Source organism: Phyllobates terribilis, unplaced genomic scaffold, assembly GCF_046119375.1.
Source record: "Phyllobates terribilis strain yellow unplaced genomic scaffold, ASM4611937v1 Scaffold_1__5_contigs__length_1240528914, whole genome shotgun sequence".
Taxonomy (NCBI): domain Eukaryota; kingdom Metazoa; phylum Chordata; class Amphibia; order Anura; family Dendrobatidae; genus Phyllobates; species Phyllobates terribilis.
Window position 1 is genome coordinate 36,645,169 of NW_027362761.1, and position 20,452 is coordinate 36,665,620.

General features: G+C 41.2%; 1 protein-coding gene across 1 annotated transcript in view; it reads left to right on the forward strand.

Annotated features, from left to right (window-relative positions):
• Window positions 1-20,452, forward strand: part of ARMC6 (armadillo repeat containing 6) — a 44,125-nt gene that overhangs the window by 11,680 nt on the left and 11,993 nt on the right. Inside the window, exons 2-5 of the mRNA XM_073651569.1 lie at window positions 9,685-9,844; window positions 10,300-10,382; window positions 13,632-14,202; window positions 18,157-18,302. Of these exons, the coding sequence (XP_073507670.1) occupies window positions 9,685-9,844; window positions 10,300-10,382; window positions 13,632-14,202; window positions 18,157-18,302 (960 nt within the window). The remainder of the gene's footprint in view (window positions 1-9,684; window positions 9,845-10,299; window positions 10,383-13,631; window positions 14,203-18,156; window positions 18,303-20,452) is intronic.

Below are 20,452 nucleotides of genomic sequence, written 5' to 3' on the forward strand. Positions count from 1 at the left end.
AAAACTGTCACACTAATTAACTCCTTCTGTGCACACCGTAATAAAAATAAACGGAGCAAAAAAATATGCTTTTTCATCATATCGCCAAACAAAAAGTGGAAAAAAATGCGATCAAAAAACAAAATAGAAATAAAAATGGTACCGCTGAAAACGTCATCTTGTTCCGCAAAAAAAAAGCCGCCATACAGCTCCATCAGCCGAAAAATAAAAAAGTTATAGCGCTCAGAATAAAGCAATGCAAAAAAAATATTTTTTTCTATAAAATTGTTTTATTGTGTAAAAGCGGCAAAACATAAAAAAAAATACATTAAGTGTAGTATCGCTGTAAACGTACTGACCCGAAGAATAACGCTGCCTGATCACTTTTACCACACGCGGAACGGCATAAAAAAAACAATTCCTGAATTGTTTGTGTTTGTTAATTTTACCTCCCAAAAAACGGAATAGAAAGCGATCAAAAAATGTCACGTACCCAAAAATGGTACCAATAAAAATGTCACCTCGTCCCGCAAAAAACAAGCCACACATGACTCTGTCGGCTGAAATATGGAAAAATTATAGCTCTCAAAATATGGTGATGCAAAAACTAGATTTTGCAAAAAAAAAGCGTCTTTTAGTGTCTGACAGCTGTCAGTCATAAAAACCCGATATAAATCTGGTATCTCTGTAATCGCACCGACCCGAAGAATAAAGTAATCTAATCAGTTATATCACACTAGGAACGGCGTAAAAAATAAATAAAACCAATTCTTCACCTGCTACTGATTTTGTTTATTATGTCTCCCAAAGATCGCAGTAAGACTCTGCTCACATTTATCCTGCGCTGAGCACTTACACCAGAGTTTCCGTGTAAATCTCTGAAATATGTGATTCAACCGGAACCCATGACGGAAGATTCCCTGTAATGAGGCAGATATAGGCCACTGTGGATGCCGTCTGGCCTGTGATCCCACGGTGTCATTTGTTTTAGGCGTGCATAAAAGTGCGGTTGGCCACAGTTTTGTGCACTTCTGAAAAAAAGGACACCGCTAAACAGAGGCCAGACGGAGTCCAGAGTAACTCTGCTCATTACAGTGAATGGATCCCGCAGGGTTTTCATCTGAATTACATCACTTGGAAATTTAGATGGAAACCCCGATGTAAGTGCTCAGCCTAGAGCGCCGGATAAATGTTACGTAAAATGTTCCCAATAAAAGCTTCAACTCAGTCCTCAAAAAAAGCTAGTCACCACTCAGGTCCGTCATCTGTTAAAAATATAAGGGACTTCCAAGTTACTGGTAGCAGAAAGGCTCTGGAAAAGCGAAATGGCCCTTGCCCCCCCAAAAGAAATTCAGAAAATTTTGTGCTCCCAAATCCAAATGCCTATTCTACAATAATTTGTTCTCCAATTGTCAAATAGCACTCCGTCCCCCCCAGATCTCGCCGTATGGCTGAGCGGTACGATACAGCCACATATGGGGTATTGCCACTTTTAGAAGAAATTGCGTGACACATTTCTGCACCATTTTTACCCATTGCCCTATGTGAAAATGTAAAATCTGAGGGTAAAACATTTTTTTGTGGTAAAAATATAATTATGCTTTTTTCACTGCCCAATGGTATAAATTTAAAAAATAAAAAATGCTCCCTACTTCCCTAGATGAATTCCTTGAGAGGTGTAGTTTACAAAATGGGGTCACTTGTGGGGGTTTCTGCTGTTTCGGCATGTCAGAGACTCTTCAAATGTGACATGGTGTCTGCTGCCTATCCCAGCCAACATAGCGCTCCTTTCTCTTCCGAACCCTGCCGTACACCAAAGCAGTGGTTTTCCCCCACATATGGGGTATCGGCGTACTCAGGAGAAATTGTACAACAAATTTCATGGTGCAATTTATCCTGTTACCCTTATGATAATACAAAATTAGGGAATGAAAAACATTTTTTGTGGGAAAAAATGTGAAAATTTTATTTTTACGGCTCAATATTATAAACTTCTGTGAAGCAGCTGGGGGTGCAAGGTGCTCACCACACATCTAGATAAGTTCCCTAAGGGGTCTAGTTTCCAAAATGGTGGCACTTGTGGGGGGTTTCCACTGTTTAGGCACATTAGGGGCTCCCCAAATGCGACATGGCGTCTGCTAATTATTCAAACAAATTTTACATTCAAAAAGTCAAATGGCGCTCCTTCCCTTTCAAACGCTGTCGTGCGCCCAAACAGTAATTTGCCTCCACATATGGGGTATCAGCGTGTTCAGGAGACATTGCACAACAAATTTCATGGTGCAATTTTTCCTATTACCCTTATGATAAAGCAAAATTAAGGGATGAAAAACGTTTTTGTGGGAAAAATGTGAAAATTTTATTTTTACAGCTCAATATTATAAACTACTTTGAAGCACCTTGGGGGTTCAAGGTGCTCACCACACATCTAGATAAGTTCCCTGAGGGGTCTAGTTTCCAAAATGGTGTCACTTGTGGGGGGTTTCCACTGTTTAGGCACATCAGGAGCTCTCCAAACGCAACATGGCGTCTGCTAATTATTCAGACAAATTTTACATTCAAAAAGTCTAGTGGCGCTCCTTCCCTTCCGAACCCTGCAGTGCGCCCAAACAGTGGTTTTCCCTCACATATGGGGTATCAGCACGCTCAAGAGAAATTGCACAAATTATTTTGGGGTCCATTTTTTCCTGTTACCCCTGTGAAAATAAAAAAAATTGGGTCTAAAGTAACATTTTTGTGAAAAAAGTTAAATGTTCATTTTTTTTCTTCCACATTCCAAAAATTCCTGTGAAGCACCTGAAGGGTTAATAAAGTTCTTGAATGTGGTTTTGAGCACCTTGAGGGGTGCAGTTTTTAGAATGGTGTCACTTTTGGGTATTTTCTGTCATAAAGACCCCTCAAAGTGACTTCAAATATGATGTGGTCCCTAAAAAAATGTTTTTGTAAATTTTGTTGGAAAAATGAGAAATCACTGGTCAACTTTTAACCCTTATAGCTCCCTAACAAAAAAAAATTTTGGTTCCAAAATTGTGCTGATGTAAAGTAGACATGTGGGAAATGTTATTTATTAACTATTTTGTGTGACATATCTCTCTGATTTAAGGGCATGAAAATTCAAAGTTTGAAAATTGCAAAATGCTCAAAATTTTCGCCAAATTTCCAATATTTTCACAAATAAACGCAAGTTATATCGAAGAAATTTTACCACTATCATGAAGTACAATATGTCATGAAAAAACAATCTCAAAATCAGGGGAATACGTTGAAGCATTCCAGAGTAATTACTTCATAAAGTGACAGTGGTCAGAATTGAAAAAATTGGCCCGGTCACGAAGGCAAAAACAGGCTCTGGTGCGAAGTGGTTAAAGAGAACCTGACAGCTGATACATGCTGCTGCATGAATCAGGCACTGGCTGTATGATTTTCACTCTGAAATGCTGAGAGGTTTCAGAGAAAGAAGTCGCCGGGGTCCAAGCTGCACAGGAGACTAGTTGGACTGCTACTTCTCCCTACCCTATGCTCTGAGTGACGTGTGCGTGTGAGACCATATGCTGGTTCGGTTGACCCTGGGTTCCTCCTAATACAGGACAATGCCAGAGCTCATGTGGCTGGAGTGTGTCAGCAGTTCCTGCAAGATGAAGGCATTGAAGCTATGGACCTGCCCGCCCGTTCCCCAGACCTGAATCCGATTGAGCACATCTGGGACATCATGTCTCGCTCCATCCACCAACGTCACGTTGCACAACAGACTGTCCAGGGGTTGGCGGATGCTTTAGTCCAGGTCTGGGAGGACCTTTGTTCTGTACAAAGTTGAATGTGCTGACAACAAAATCACACAAAAATCATCAATGGAAATCAAATTTATTAACCAATGGATGCCTGGATTTGGAGTCACCCCCAAAATTAAAGTGGAAAAACACACTACAGGCTGATCCAACTTTGATGTAATGTCCTTAAAACAAGTCAAAATGAGGCTCAGTATTGTGTGTGGCCTCCACGTGCCTGTATGACCTCCCTACAACGCCTGGGCATGCTCCTGATGAGGTTGCGGATGATCTCCTGTGGGATCTCCTCCCAGACCTGGACCTGGACTAAAGCATCCGCCAACTCCTGGACAGTCTGTGGTGCAACGTGACGTTGGTGGATGGAGCGAGACATGATGTCCCAGATGTGCTCAATCGGATTCAGGTCTGGGGAACGGGTGGCCCAGCCCATAGCTTCAATGCCTTCATTTTGCAGGAACTGCTGACACACTCCAGCCACATGTGGTCTGGCATTGTCCTGCATTAAGAGGAACCCAGGGCCAACTGCACCAGCATATGGTCTCACAAGAGGTCTGAGGATCTCATCTCTGTACCTAATGACAGTCAGGCTACCTCTGGCGAGCACATGGAGGGCTGTGCGGCCCTTCAAAGAAATGCCATCCCACATCATTACTGACCCACTGCCAAACCGGTCATGCTGAAGGATGTTGCAGGCAGCAGATCGCTCTCCACGGCGTCTGCAGACTCTGTCACATCTGTCACATGTGCTCAGTGTGAACCTGCTTTCATTGTGAAGAGCACAGGGCGCCAGTGGAGACTTTGCCAATCCTGGTGTTCTGTGGCAAATGCCAAGCGTCCTGCATGGTGTTGGGCTGTGAGCACAACCCCCATCTGTGGACGTCAGGCCCTCATACCACCCTCATGGAGTCGGCTTCTAACCGTTTGTGCAGACACATGCACATATGTGGCCTGCTGGAGGTCATTTTGCAGGACTCTGGCAGTGCTCCTCCTGTTCCTCCTTGCACAAAGGTGGAGGTAGCGGTCCTGCTTCTGGGTTGTTGCCCTCCTATGGCCCTCTCCACGTCTCCTGGTGTACTGGCCTGTCTCCTGGTAGCGCCTCCAGCCTCTGGACACTACGCTGACAGACACAGCAAACCTCCTTGCCACAGCTCGCATTGATGTGCCATCCTGGATGAGCTGCACTACCTGAGAAACTTCTGTGGGTTGTAGAGTCTGTCTCATGCTACCACGAGTGTAAAAGCACAACCAACATTCAAAAGTGACCAAAACATCAGCCAAAAAGCATTGGTACTGAGATGTGGTCTGTCTTCCCCACCTGCAGAACCACTCCTTTATTGAGTGTGTCTTGATAATTGCCAATAATTTCCATCTATTGTCTATTCCAATTGCACAACAGCATGTGAAATTGATTGTCAATCAGTGTTGCTTCCTAAGTGGACAGTTTGATTTCACAGAAGTTTGATTTACTTGGAGTTATATTCTGTTTAAGTGTTCCCTTTATTTTTTGGAGCAGTGTGTGTGTATATATGTGTGTGTGTGTGTGTGTGTGTGGTCAAAATTGTTGGTACCCCTCGTTTAATGAAAGACAAAACCCATAATGGTCACAGAAATAACTTGAATCTGACAAAGGTAATAATAAATTAAAAATCTATGAAAATGAACAAATGTAAGTCAGACATTGCTTTTCAACCCTGCTTCCACAGAATTTTTCAAAAAATTAAACTCATGAAATAGGCCTGGACAGAAATTATGGTACTCTTAACTTAATATTTTGTTGAACAACCTTTTGAGGCAATCACTGCAATCAAACGATTCCTGTAACTGTCAATGAGACTTCTGCACCTCTCGACAGCTATTTTGGCCCACTCCTCATGAGCAAACTGCTCCAGGTGTCTCGTGTGTGAAGGTTGCCTTTTCCAGACGGTATGTTTCAGCTCTTTCCAAAGATGCTCAATAGGATTTAGGTCAGGGCTCATAGAAGGCCACTTCAGAATAGTCCAATTTTTACTTCTTAGCCATTCTTGGGTGTTTTAGCTGTGTGTTTTGGGTCATTATCATGTTGCAAGACCCATGACCTGTGACTGAGACCAAGCTTTTTGACACTGGGCAGCACATTTCTCTCTAGAATCCCTTGATAGTCTTTAGATTTCTTTGTACCCTGCACAGATTCTAGACACCCTGTGCCAGATGCAGCAAAGCAGCCCCAGAACATAACAGCCTCCTCCATGTTTCACAGTAGGGACAGTGTTCTTTTCTTGATATTCTTCATTTTTCCGTCTATGAACATAGAGCTGATGTGCCTTGCCAAAAACTTCCATTTTTGTCTCATCTGTCCATAGGACATTCTCCCAGAAGCTTTGTGGCTTGTCAACATGTAGTTTGGCAAATTCCAGTCAGGCTTTTTTATGTTTTTTTTTTTCAACAATGGTGTTCTCCTTGGTCGTCTCCCATGAAGTCCACTTTGGATCAAACAACGACGGATGGTGCGATCTGACACTGATGTTCCTTGAGCTTGAAGTTCACCTTTTAATCTCTTTAGAAGTTATCCTGGGCTCTGTTGTTACCATTTGTATTATCCGTCTCTTTGATTTGTCCTCAATTTTCCTCCTGCGGCCATGTCCAGGGAGGTTGGCTACAGTCCCATGGATCATAAATTTCTGACTAATATGTGCAACTGTAGTCACAGGAACATCAAGCTGCTCGGAGATGGTCTTATAACTTTTACCATTAACATGCTTGTCTATAATTTTCTTTCTAATCTCCTGAGACAACTCTTTCCTTTTCTTCCTCTGGTCCATGTTGAGTATGGTACACACCATGTCACCAAACGGCACAGTGAGTATCTGTAGCCCTATATACAGGCCCACTAACTGATTACAAGATTGTAGACACCTGTGATGCTAATTACTGGACAGAACATGATTTAACATGTCCCCTTCATTTCTGTCCAGGTTTATTTCATGAGTTTAAATTTTTTTTAAAGTCTGTGGAAGCAGGGTTGAAAATCAATGTCTAACTTTCATTTGTTCATTTTCATAGATTTTCAATTTATTATTACTTTTGTCAGATTCAAGTTATTTCTGTGACTACTGTGAGTTTTTCTTTCATTAAACGAGGGCTACCAACAATTTTGACAGTTTGTGTTTATAACATTTTTTGGGGGGGTATTCTTATTTTTGTATTAATTTTCTTATATACATTTTTTATTTATTTTTTTTTGTCATTTGGTTTTTGGCAATTGCTTTGTTTAATCAAAACTATTCCTAAGTTTGCTGGACTTACCTCTGATGTACTTATTCCACTATATTAATATACCATCATGGGATACAATACCTCTCTCTTTCTCTGGTTTATTTAAGACTTCTGGTGGCTCATTTTGGCATTGCAAGCATTCGCAGCCCCTTGCTATATCTATGTGATTGGCATGAATTTGTAGTGTCTCTCGCTGATCCTGTTTTAAATAAAAGTTCTTTCTCTGTACTCATTCCTGTTGCGCATGCGTCATGGTCCTTCGTTGGTCACCTTTTTATTGAAGTCCGGACGCTTGCTCTGTTGTATGCTTGCAACTCTGGTGTTACGCGTGCGCCATATTTAAATTTCTTGATACCTCTCTTCCTGATCTTGGACGCGTGACTTGATTGAGCTCCGTGTTTGTGTGTCCTCTCAGCTGTTTCATTTTTCAGATAATGACTGCATATATATATAATGTGGACAAGTCTCAAACTACACTGTGTGCCGAATTATTAGGCAAATGAGTATTTTGATCACATGATACTTTTTATACATGTTGTCCTACTCCAAGCTGCATAGGCTTGAGAGCCAACTACCAATTAAGTAAATCTGGTGATGTGCATCTCTGTAATGAGGAGGGGTGTTGACTAATGACATCAACACCCTATATAAGGTGTGCATAATTATTAGGCAACTTCCTTTCCTTTGGCAAAATGGGTCAGAAGAGAGATTTGACGGGCTCTGAAAAGTCCAAAATTGTGAGATGTCTTGCAGAGGGATTCAGCAGTCTTGAAATTTCCAAACTTTTGAAGCGTGATCACCGAACAATCAAGCGTTTCATGGCAAATAGCCAACAGGGTCGCAAGAAGCGTGTTGGCCAAGAAAGGCGCAAAATAACTGCCCATGAATTGAGGAAAATCAAGCGTGAAGATGCCAAGATGCCATTCGCCACCAGTTTTGCCATATTTCAGAGCTGCAGCGTTACTGGAGTATCAAAAAGCACAAGGTGTGCGATACTCAGGGACATGGCCAAGGTAAGGAAGGCTGAAAAACGACCACCTTTGAACAAGAAACAAAAGATAAAACGTCAAGAATGGGCCAAGAAGTATCTTAAGACTGATTTTTCAAAGGTTTTATGGACTGATGAAATGAGAGTGACTCTTGGATGGGCCAGATGGATGGGCCAGAGGCTGGATCAGTAAAGGGCAGAGAGCTCCACTCCGACTCAGACGCCAGCAAGGTGGAGGTGGGGTACTGGTATGGGATGGTATCATCAAAGATGAACTTGTGGGACCTTTTCGGGTTGAGGATGGAGTGAAGCTCAACTCCCAGACCTACTGCCAGTTTCTGGAAGACAACTTCTTCAAGCAGTGGTACTGTAAGAAGTCTGTATCGTTCAAGAGAAACATGATTTTCATGCAGGACAATGCTCCATCACATGCATCCAACTACTCCACAGCATGGCTGGCCAGTAAAGGTCTAAAAGAAGAAAAAATAATGACATGGCCCCCTTGTTCACCTGATCTGAACCCCATAGAGAACCTGTGGTCCATCATAAAATGTGAGATCTACAGGGAGGGAAAACAGTACACCTCTCGGAACAGTGTCTGGGAGGCTGTGGTGGCTGCTGCACGCAATGTTGATTGAAAACAGATCAAGCAACTGACAGAATCTGGATGGAAGGCTGTTGAGTGTCATCATAAAGAAAGGTGGCTATATTCATCACTAATTATTTTGGTTTTTGTTTTTGCATGTCAGAAATGTTTATTTCTAAATTTTGTGCACTGATATTGGTTTACCTGGTGAAAATAAACAAGTGAGATGGGATTATATTTGTTTTTATTATGTTGCCTAATAATTCTGCACAGTAATAGTTACCTGCACAAACAGATATCCTCCTAAGATAGCCAAATCTAAAAAAAAACCACCCCAACTTCCAAAAATATTAAGCTTGGATATTTATGAGTCTTTTGGGTTGATTGAGAACATAGTTGTTGATCAATAATAAAAATAATCCTCTAAAATACAACTTGCCTAATAATTCTGAACACAGTGTATACTGCTACATCTGCCCCTGATGAAGCCACACCGGTGGTGGGGATACGCTTGGGGAATACCCCTCCTGCCATCTATACATTTGTTTGGGACCTTTCAGTAACTGACACCTTTATATATTGATAGTGCTGGTGATATACTTATTAACCATGCATGTGCATACAGCATTTGCAGGTCTTGTTCTTTTTTTCTGCATTGTAGACTATTAGTCATATTGTTATCAGGGATCCTTGTGGCTGATATATATATATTAGGTTTTTTTCATTATAAGTGTATAGATTGTCTTTGCGCCCAGTGGTAATTAACATACTGGGTCTTTTCAATTGAATAGTATTGAGTAATATTCCCAGCCACACATTTTCAATATTTGTGTACTTCTATATATTTTGAATACTAGATTGGTGCCATTTATTCAGACAGTTAGGGTAGACTTTAGTCCTATGATAGACTGGGTCTGTGTTTTGTGCTTAGTATTCTGGCCATTTTTGGACCTTTTTAAATGTTTTTAATCTTTGTTAGTGACTTGCTATCTTATTAAGAAATAATAAACGTTACTAAGGTGATCACTTGTGTATACATACCTCTTTTTTTCTTCTCACTTTAAGAATGTGAAATACACTTTCATTTTTTTCAGAGATTCAAAAAACGTGAACGTTCAAAAAGCATTCCCAAAATGGCCTGCAAGTGGATATCACAGGAGACCTTTGACGCTGTCGTACAAGAAAATATTGCCGAGTTTGATATGGACCCTGAAGAAGCTCTAAATGAAGCAGTTCAACAGTTTGAGTCACAAGGTACTGATCTGACACACAGCTGATCACATGGGATTTGGTACCAGGAGGCAAACGGTTAAGCTTCAGCTTGAAGCTTTCCATTAAAGTGACAGTGTCACCCAATGTTGGGTATACGGCCCAATCTTAAAGAGAAATCTAGGGCCATGATTGTAAAATATACTGTAATACTAGGCTAAAATACGACGGGGCTAGCGTGTAAGTCCATGTGCTGCCCTTGTCTTTATTTCTGAGGCTTTGGCTACTTGGAGACATTTAATTAAGGTGCATTTATACAGCAGTGATCACCCAGTGAGCGACACACCTCTTTGTCAAGAGACTTGTAGCATCAAGTTAACTATTACTTCAAATATTTCTAGGAGTGATAACAGAGGAATAGAACTAGGTCCTAAAGAAGGATGCTGACTCAATTCTTGAATATTTTTTGTGGGTACTACCACTTCTTTTTGGTTATTTAGGAGTTGACTTGACAAACATAATCAAGGCTGTGCGGCTACAAAGTGAAGAGAGTGAGGCTGCTCCAAACCATGATGTCTTGTTGGTATGTATTGCTGTTTAAACATGGATATGAACATACTACTATCATTTATTTTCTGCCTAAGGGCTTAAACTTGCCAATGTCCTAGCCTACAAATTGCACTGCTCTGCTCTGATTAATCCAGAAGAATATGAAATTGACACACATGCCTTGCACCATATTTGTAATGTGTTTTAGATCATTTTTGCTCCTCACCCACCACTGTTTGTGGCTTAGCGGTAAGAAAGTTTCAACACAGTGCTCCAAAATTGTACCAAAGTGTTGGCGGAAATTATTCTCATAAACTAAGGTAGCCAATAGATGGTGTAAGGTTAGACAAGCGTTTCTACAGAGGCACCAAGTTTATCATCCAGTGTGAGCCAGTGTAATGAATGCGGTTCATTTTTATACTGTCTTATTACACTGGATTAATAAATCTGCCCCAATATTTACCATCACCCTACTTGGTTACAGCTCCATTTTTTTCATAATCTGAACAGGTCTACAGTACAATGCTGCAAAATCTTCTGCTCAAACATAACATAACATAAATCTTCTGCTCAAACATAACATTAAAGAGGTATTCCCATCTCCAAGATCCTATCCCAATATGTAGTAGGAGTAATAATAATATTAGCAAATACCTCCAATTAGAAATGTAGTATAGTTTTTATAATTCGCTATGCTACTTACCTCATGTGCAGGTATTGCAGGACCTTAGGTATCCATGGTTACGACCACTAGCAGCTAGCTAAGGAACTATCATTTTATCAGTGGATGTAACTATGGATACCTAAGGTCCTGTAATGCCTGCACATGAGGTAAGAGACATAGCGAATCAAAAATATTATACTACATTTCTAATTGAAGGTATTTGCTAATATTATTATTATTATTATTATTACTACACCTACCACATATTGGGATAGGATCTTGGAGATAGGTACTCTTTAAAAGGGTATTCCCATCGCCAATCTGCGGCTGCCCTTTTATTTAGTAAGTTGGTGATTTTCCTAAATGTAATCTGGAAACAAAACAGAAGGATTCCTAATGTTCCCCAAAAAAGGGCCAGGTTGAGTTGTGTGATCCAGGCATGCATAGCAGGATCACACAACCATCTGTCAACGAAAGAGCAAGATCTTGCTCTTTGCACTAATGCTGCCTAGCGCCTTAAGTTGTTACCGAATGGTAACATCATTACAGTGGTCACCATTTGGTAAAGTACATGGCAGTGCTTGTTTAATGTAAAAAGCAAGATTGCGCTCTTTCCCAGAGCAATAAGCCACGGATGGGTATGGGATCCTTCTCTACATGCCGGGATCCCACATCCTGGAAGTGTGGGACCGACTTTTGTTAGGAAGTGGAGTTTGGCCCTTTTAGGGGACATTAGGGACCCTTCTGAGTGCTTTCGTTAATAGATAATATTTAGAAAAATCAGCTGTCTGCACTTACTGTATATACTCGAGTATAAGCCGACCCGGATATAAGCTGAGGCACCGAATTTTACCACGAAAAACTGGGAAAACTTATTGACTCGAGTATAAGCCTAGGGGGAGGAATGCAGCAGCTACTGTTAAATTTTCCCATCTTGGTATGCATGGCACCCCTCCTCCCCAATCCTGGTATGCATGGCCCCCCTATCCTGGTATACATGGACCCCCCCCCCCCCCCATCACTGCATACGTGAAAAAAAAAACACTGCTACTCGCCTTCCTCCCCTCAGCTCCAGCGCTGCATCCTGTTCTGCCAGCAGCAGCTCACCTCCGCATCTGAGCAGCACATGATGTCACTGCCATGCACCCCCAGACGCTGAGGTGAGCTGTGGGGATATTCACTCCTCTCCACGCCGAGACTATGGGAGTGGAGAGGAGTAAATAGCCATTATCCTTAGTAGCGCAGTGTGAGTCTCAGCCGCAGCGATCCTCTGTTCCCGCTACTAAAGAGAATGAATATTCACTCTTCTCCACGCCCATGGGAGTGGAGAGGAATGAATAATCATTCTCTCTAATAGCGGGCACAGAGAATCGCTGAGCCGCTGCAGGGTCCGGCGGCTGCGACTCTCACTGCGCTATTAAAGAAAAAGAACATTCACCCCTCTCCACTACCATGGGCATGGAGAAGAGTGAATATTCATTTTCTTTAGCAGCGGGCACATGTGGTAGCTGCAGCAGCCGGCTACTGCCTGCTCCCGCTCCTCCGCCGCGTCACTCCAACAGTGTGTATGTATATGTGTGTGTATATATATATATATATATATATATATATATATATATATATATATATATATATACATATACATATATACACATATATATATATATATATATATATATATAATATATATATATATATATATATATAATATGCGCCGAGGGGGGGCTTTTTCAGCATAAAAAGTCGGCTTATATTGGAGTATATACAGTAAATAAAAACGGCAGCCCAAGATTGGTGATATACAAAAACAAGAAATGGAGTACATTGACCCCAAGGCAAATGGAGAGTAATAACAAAACCTATTTAGTTAAATTGCGTTTTATTTAAAAAAAATCTAAATAATTAATAGGCAACAGTGCAATGAAAATAATGTAGTAGGTCAAATGATGAAGACAAATTATGCAACATCATAACAGGCACCAAAAAAAAAAAATCATTAGAAATTGGTTAGCAAAATAGTTGTACATATGTAAATTTATAAATTCGAATATTGGTCATACTCCATAGATAAACACAGAAAAGAGGACCTCAATGTAAGATTCATGTTAGTAAATGGGGGCCAAAAAAAACAGCACTAAGGGAGGTCAACTGATTAAGATATCCATGACGTACAATGATGTAAATGGACTAAGAATGAAACAATAAAGATATCAAATATAATGTGACATGTGCTTACCCATAAAATGCCATATGCCTGCATGTGTCAATAGTCCCTCCCCCGAGGAATTATTGTGTATAAATCAATAGGAATCTGATATGTAGTACCCAGCCACGGCCACTATCAGAAGACACGGCAGCTCTGCTATCGAACAGTTCCAGCCACTGCCGAGAACAACTGATCTGCAGGCGCGCCGGGTGTCGGACCCCGACCGATCTATCCTAAAGAAAGGTCATCAATGAAAGAGTAGTGGACAACCTCATTAATAAGTGTATGCTGTAAATGCCAAATGGTGGCTACAGAAAACTATCTTTTACATAACTGCATGGGTTTTTTTTTTAGGTTTTGAGTACAAGTAGGCATGTAGTATGTGCTTTCACTTTGCTCTTTTCTCCTTATAGACTCTGGAGTCCTTGAGAAAAGCTGTAGAGACGTCTTCTGTTAGTAGTGTCTCTGAGCTTCTTATACAGTTTGGTGATCAGTGCAAGCTGGGCATGGCCCATCGGTATCTTGCAGCACAGAAGTCTGCCTACCCGGTGGTGCTGGAAGCATGGAAACTGTGTGAAGGTGACAGAGAGACTCTCTTAAATGCCCTTTATACCATGTCTTCACTTACTGATGGGCAGCCTGATTTGCTGGAGAAGGTGGGGCAAGAACTGTTAATTTCCGCACTGCAGAATTACTCAAAAGATGCTGAAGTGACGTTGCTTGCCATTCGACTTCTTCGCCATGTATGCCTAAAGCATGAACAGAATCGCCAAGACCTTGTAAAGGCAGGAGTCTTGCGCCATCTTACACAAGCCATATCACATCATGGTACGGATCCAGATGTAGTGCGTGAAGCTTGCTCTGCCTTGAGGATCATGACCTTTGATGATGACATCAGAGTTCCATTTGGACATGCTCATGACCATGCCAAGATGATTGTTTTGGAAAATGCTGGCTTGAAACTATTGATAGAGGCGGCGAAAGGTATTGGCATCAAATACATTTATTTTATTACATTTTTGATAGATTTTGGCGGTAATTTCTCATATATATAAATAATACGAGCCGAACCCTTTTTATTTGAGTAAAAGCTAAGTTTCTGAAGCCAAAAGGCGAAGATCTGTTACTTTTTTTTTTATGGAAAGTTTTTATTAATTTGTATATTAGTGCTTAGATGTGTTACGTGAATAGAGTCACTGTAGATTTGTGATGCAGATTCAAATCCTGGTAAAACTAGGTGACCAAAAGCATTAAATCTGCGATGGTAGCCACATTAGGCCCTGTTCACAGTGCGTTTTTGCGATGCGTTTGGGGGTTCCACCTGAATCACCCTGAAAATGGAATTTAAGCAAACCCCTCTAATGAGGCCATAGGGTACAATGGCATGAATGGAGTTCAGATGAACTTAGTTTTATGTTTACTTTTCTGTCCCTGTCTGAACAGATGAACACTTTCAGAAAATAGCAGACCACATTCCTTTGCTCATCTGGACAAACACTTTCAGAAATAAAAACCACAAACTGAGTTAGCTTGTTTTATTGCAGTGTACGGCCCCTCGGGGTTTCATCTGAATGCCGCTCTTAAACCACCACTCCAGCGTTTTTGTTATTTTAGCACTGGAGTGGTGCCACTAATCTAAGTTCCGTAACCCAAGTATAATATTTACCAGCCGCCATCTTCTGACTGACCGAAGGTCAGAGATAACAGTCAGAAGCTTTAAGACATTAGTGTTTAGGGACCATCCATATTTAGGTACACTTTGACGTGGTTGGATGACTTATGCACTCTTCGATCAAAAACCGCTAACCAAGTACCTCTACGTTTTTAACATTTACAGCAATTTGTGCATGTACTCATCAGGTACGTATATTTTTGTATATTGGCCACATAGCATATTTGTGCACCTGAACATTAATTTAACACTAAAGGTGTGCAGGCCCTATTTTTTTCTTTTTTTGAAGCTCTCGATGTAATTCTGAGAAGCTCGTTCTGGCCTCTTTCTGACTCTCATAGACTTACATTGAGAAGTGACCTCTGTCTCGCCCAGCAAACACTGGAGCAATCCAGCAGGTCACAACATGCAGAAGACAACTGGACTAGTGCCGATAGCAGATGAAGATGGCAGCTGGTGAGTATAATACTAGGGGAAGGGAACTTTAGTGACACCACTCCAGAGGAACAATAAAAAAACTGCTGGAGTGATAATTCAGGCCAAAATTCCACGAAAACCCTGCAGAAACTGTGAACAGGGCCTAGTAATCTTCACATTTTTGTTGAAAACAACATTTTTTTTTCTCCCCCACAAAAGAAAATCTTTAATTGCTACAATTTTTTTTCGTTTTTTCTGTAGTTCTGGTGAGGAGGCTTTGTAGTGTTCTGGATCCTTGCTGGTGTAAATCTTCTTGGTCTGATATTACTGCGTTCATTAAAATGGTTAATGGTCTTTCTCAATCCTATTATAAGAAATTTCACTAGTATACACCATTACTTTATTATCGGTGGGGGTCTGACCTCTTTGACCTCACTGATTCTAAGAATAAAGTGTTACTCACTTTACTTTTTATTCCTGCAGCGATAGTTTAGAAGGAGACACAGCACTAAAGCTGAGGTCAGACTTCCACCCTCCCAGTGATCATAAATGATGGCTTTTTCTAGCTGTATGCTAATACTTTTATGTAAAAGAAAACCACCTTTAGCATTGTAATTAATGACTTTTACCAGACCTGTACAATGCAAGACTTCTGGAAATCCTAGAGTATATACAACCCCTGGCAAAAATTATGGAATCACCGGGCTCGGAGGATGTTCATTCAGTTGTTTAATGTTGTTTAAAAAAAGCAGATCACAGACATGGCACAAAACTAAAGTCATTTCAAATTGCAACATTTTAATGCTTGAAGAAACACTAAGAAATCAAGATTAAAAATGTGGTACTCAGTAAGGGTAATTTTTTTTCAGACCAAGCCGAGGGAAAAATTATGGAATCACTCAATTCTGAGTAAGAAATTATGGAATCATGAAAAGCAAACACACAAAAGAACACTCCAATACATCACTAGTATTTTGTTGCACCACCTCTGGCTTTAATAACAGCTTGCAGTCTCTGAGGCTGGGACTTAATGAGTGACAAACAGTACTCTTCATCAGTCTGGCTCCAACTTTCTCTGATTGCTGTTGCCAGATCAGCTTTGCAGGTTGGAGCCTTGTCATGGACCATTTTCTTCAACTTCCACCAAAGATTTTCAATTGGATTGAGATCCAGACTATTTGCAGGCCATGACATTGACCTTATGTGTCTTCTTTCAAGGAATGTTTTCATAGTTTTTGCTCTATGGCAGGATGCATTATCATCTTGATAAATGATGTCATCATCCCCAAACATCCTTTCAATTGATGGGATAAGAAAACAGTCCAAAATATCAATGTAAACTTGGACATTTATTGAAGATGTAATGACAGCCATCTCCCCAGTGCCTTTACCTGACATGCAGCCCCATATCATCAATGACTGTGGAAATTTGCATGTTCTCTTCATGCAGTCATATTTATAAATCTCATTGGAACGGCACGAAACAAAAGTTCCAGCATCATCACCTTGCCCAATGCAGATTCTTGATTCATCTCTGAATATGACTTTCATCCAGTCATTCACAGTCCACTATTGCTTTTCCTTAGCCCATTGTAACCTTGTTTTTTTCTGTTTAGGTGTTAATGATGGGTTATGTTTAGCTTTTCTGTATGTAAATCCCATTTCCTTTAGGCGGTTTCTTACAGTTTGGTCACAGACATTGACTCCAGTTTCCTCCCATTTGTTCCTCATTTGTTTTGTTGTGCATTTCCTGTTTTGGAGATATATTGCTTTAAGTTTCCAGTCTTGACGCTTTGATGTCTTCTTTGGTCTACCAGTATGTTTGCCTTTAACAACCTTCCCATGTTGTTTGTATTTGGTCCAGATTTTAGACTCGGCTAACTGTGAGCAACCAACATCTTTTGCAACATTGCGTGATGATTTACCTTCTTTTAAGAGTTTGATAATCCTCTCCTTTGTTTCAATTGACATCTCTCCTGTTGGAGTCATGATTCATGTCAGTCCACTTGGTGCAACAGCTTTCCAAGGTGTGATCACTCCTTTTTAGATGCAGACTAAAGAGCAGATCTAATTTGATGCAGGTGTTAGTTTTGGAAATGAAAATTTACAAGGTGATTCCATAATTTTTTCCTCAGAATTGAGTGATTCCATAATTTTTCCCTCTGCTTGGTCTGAAAAAAATTACCCTTACTGAGTACCACATTTTTTATCTTGATTTCTTTTAGTGTTTCTTAAAGCCCTAAAGTTGCCATTTGAAATGACTTTAGTTTTGTGCCATGTCTGTGATCTGCTTTTTTTAAACAACTGAATGAACATCCTCCGAGCCCGGTGATTCCATAATTTTTGCCAGGGGTTGTACAGGTGGATGATGTGGTCTACCTATTGAGGTGTGAGATTGTAAAGGTGACAGGTTAGAGAAGGAGAACATTAGAAAATCAGAACAGAGGAGAATAATGGAAGGCAAGACCCCAGACCTGCTGTGGTACAATCAAAGGAAGTGTTTCTTCATGTGCATAGATGGATTCTCTGGACAACTGTTATGCCTATGTCATTATTATAATACAGAATAATAATGAATAAGATATCAGGTATATACATATATTATGGTGTAGCAGGTGAAGCCCAAATTCTGATGTCTGTGAGATAGCTAAATGATCAAGTCAAAACATATTTCCTCTAATTGCTTGTTCTTTGAGGATCTGATATTCCTTGTTCATGTATAATGTTTATGGCCGGCTTTAGACCCAAGGCTGGTTCCTCCTATTTTGCTTATATCTAATGTGTATGGTTTAGCTTTAGCTGAATACGTGTTAGTTGTGGTCTCCGTATATTGTGATTTTGTCTTCCAGGCTTCACAGATAACAGCATAGTCTTAAGTGAACTGTGTTCTACTGTTGCCCGACTTTGTGTTCGTAATGAGTTCTGCCAAGATGTGGTCGACCTGGGTGGGCTGAACTTCATGCTTGCCTTGTTAGCTGATTGCATCGACCATCAGGTAATAACCACTTCTGGTATGTAAGTTGCTTACATAGAGAAAGTTATTTAAATTCATAGTCATGTTACACATTGTTTAAAAACAGACAGCATAGCCAGAACAATAAACAGAATTTTTAAAAAAATTCCATAGTCAAATTAGAAAATAGCAAAAGGCAATGGTACTCACCAGCCAAGGTTTCAAGAAAAATGCACACCAGGACACGGCCGGCCCCCTTTTGTTAGAAGGACGTAACACAGGGGCAGAATGCTGATGAACAATCACCCTCACCCACTCTCACTGGAGGGGCGATTGCTTAGCACTAAAGCTGCACACAGATGAAACTTGCAGTAGGGTGCAATTCACACACTCGCGGAACCGTGCCTAGCCAGCATCCTGTTACACGCTCCTACTATTCGATTAGGCGGGATGCCCGGCACCCTATCCGTGCATCGCAGAGGTGCGAAGCCCCAACTCACAAGGTCACCATTACTGGGCCTGGCCGTGCCCTGGCAGATAAAAAAGTGCAAAAAAGATCATATGAGGTATTGGTTAATATTTTGGCCAAAATACGTAAGCTCGCAACCCATCGTCAAGGGTCCTCACGGTTTTGCGAGTCCCTACTCTAACATTAAAAACCTCTGCGATGCACGGATAGGGTGCCGGGCATCCCGCCTAATCGAATAGTAGGGGTGTGTAATAGGATGCTGGCTAGGCACGGTGCCGCGAGTGTGTGAATTGCACCCTACTGCAAGTTTCATCTGTGTGCAGCTTTAGTACTAGGCAGTCGCCCGTCCAGTGAGAGTGGGTGAGGGTGATTGTTCATCAGCATTCTGCACCTGTTACCTCCTTCTAACAAAAGGGGGCCGGCCGTGTCCTGGTGTGCATTTTTCTTGAAACCTTGGCTGGTGAATACCATTGCCTTTTGCTATTTTCTAATTTGACTTTGGAATTTTTAAAAAAATTCTGTTTATTGTTCTGGCTATGCTGTCTGTTTTTAATGTTAGAGTAGGGACTCGCAAACCCGTGAGGACCCTTGACAATGGGTTGCGAGCTTACGTATTTTGGCCAAAATATTAACTAATACCTCATATGATATTTTTTGCACTTTTTATCTGCCAGGGCACGGCCAGCTCCAGTAATGGTGACCTTGTGAGTTGGGGCTTCGCACCTCTGCGATGCACGGATAGGGTGCCGGGCATCCCGCCTAATCGAATAGTAGGGGCGTGTAACAGGATGCTGACTAGGCACGGTGCCGCGAGTGTGTGAATTGCACCCTACTGCAAGTTTCATCTGTGTGCAGCTTTAGTGCTAGGCAATTGCTCCTCCAGTGAGAGTGGGTGAGAGTGATTGTTCATCAGCATTCTGCCCCTGTGTTACCTCCTTCTAACAAAAGGGGGCCGGCCGTGTCCTGGTGTGCATTTTTCTTGAAACCTTGGCTGGTGAGTACCATTGCCTTTTGCTATTTTCTAATTGTTTCACATGTAAATCTTCTTAAGTTGTTCATATACATATCACAATCTGCCTACAACCAAATGTGTATGGTAGGCACTGACTGTCCTTCAGGTGGAAGAAGGATTGGGCATGTTGAATTTCAAACTGCTCAGTCCTTTGTTGCGCAGGGACATAAGCTGCTGCATAACCGCAGTTCCCTCAGACCTAGGGTATTTTCACCAGTAGTGGACTTGCTGCCTAAACTCTCCACACTGATCTTTGTGCGGATCTTGCACCAAATGATAACTTTTCATTATAACAAGCCTATTCCGATATGGACATCAGTGATACCCTGAGACCTAAAATGGTGGATACAATTGTCCCAACTAAAATTCACCAATAAATGCCTAGCAGAACCGAGAGTCAACCACTTTCTGGTTCTTCGGAGACCTATATGATCTTGATCAGTGCTGCTGATTTTTGGTGTAGTCGGAGACATATGATTAGAGATGGTCGAACCCGAAACAGAAATGTTCAGCGTTTGTATGGGACTGTCACTGTTGGGGTCTGAACGCCGAGCATGGACTTTCTCCTGAAGTTCTCGGGTGCAGTGTTTGGGGTAAGTCTGTGGTGGCGCGGAGAAGAGAGAGAGATTTTTTTTCTTTTCTTACAAGTTCGGGTCTCCATTATTTTCAATGGGGTTCGAGTTCTGGTGGAAGTTCGGGTACTATTCTGGT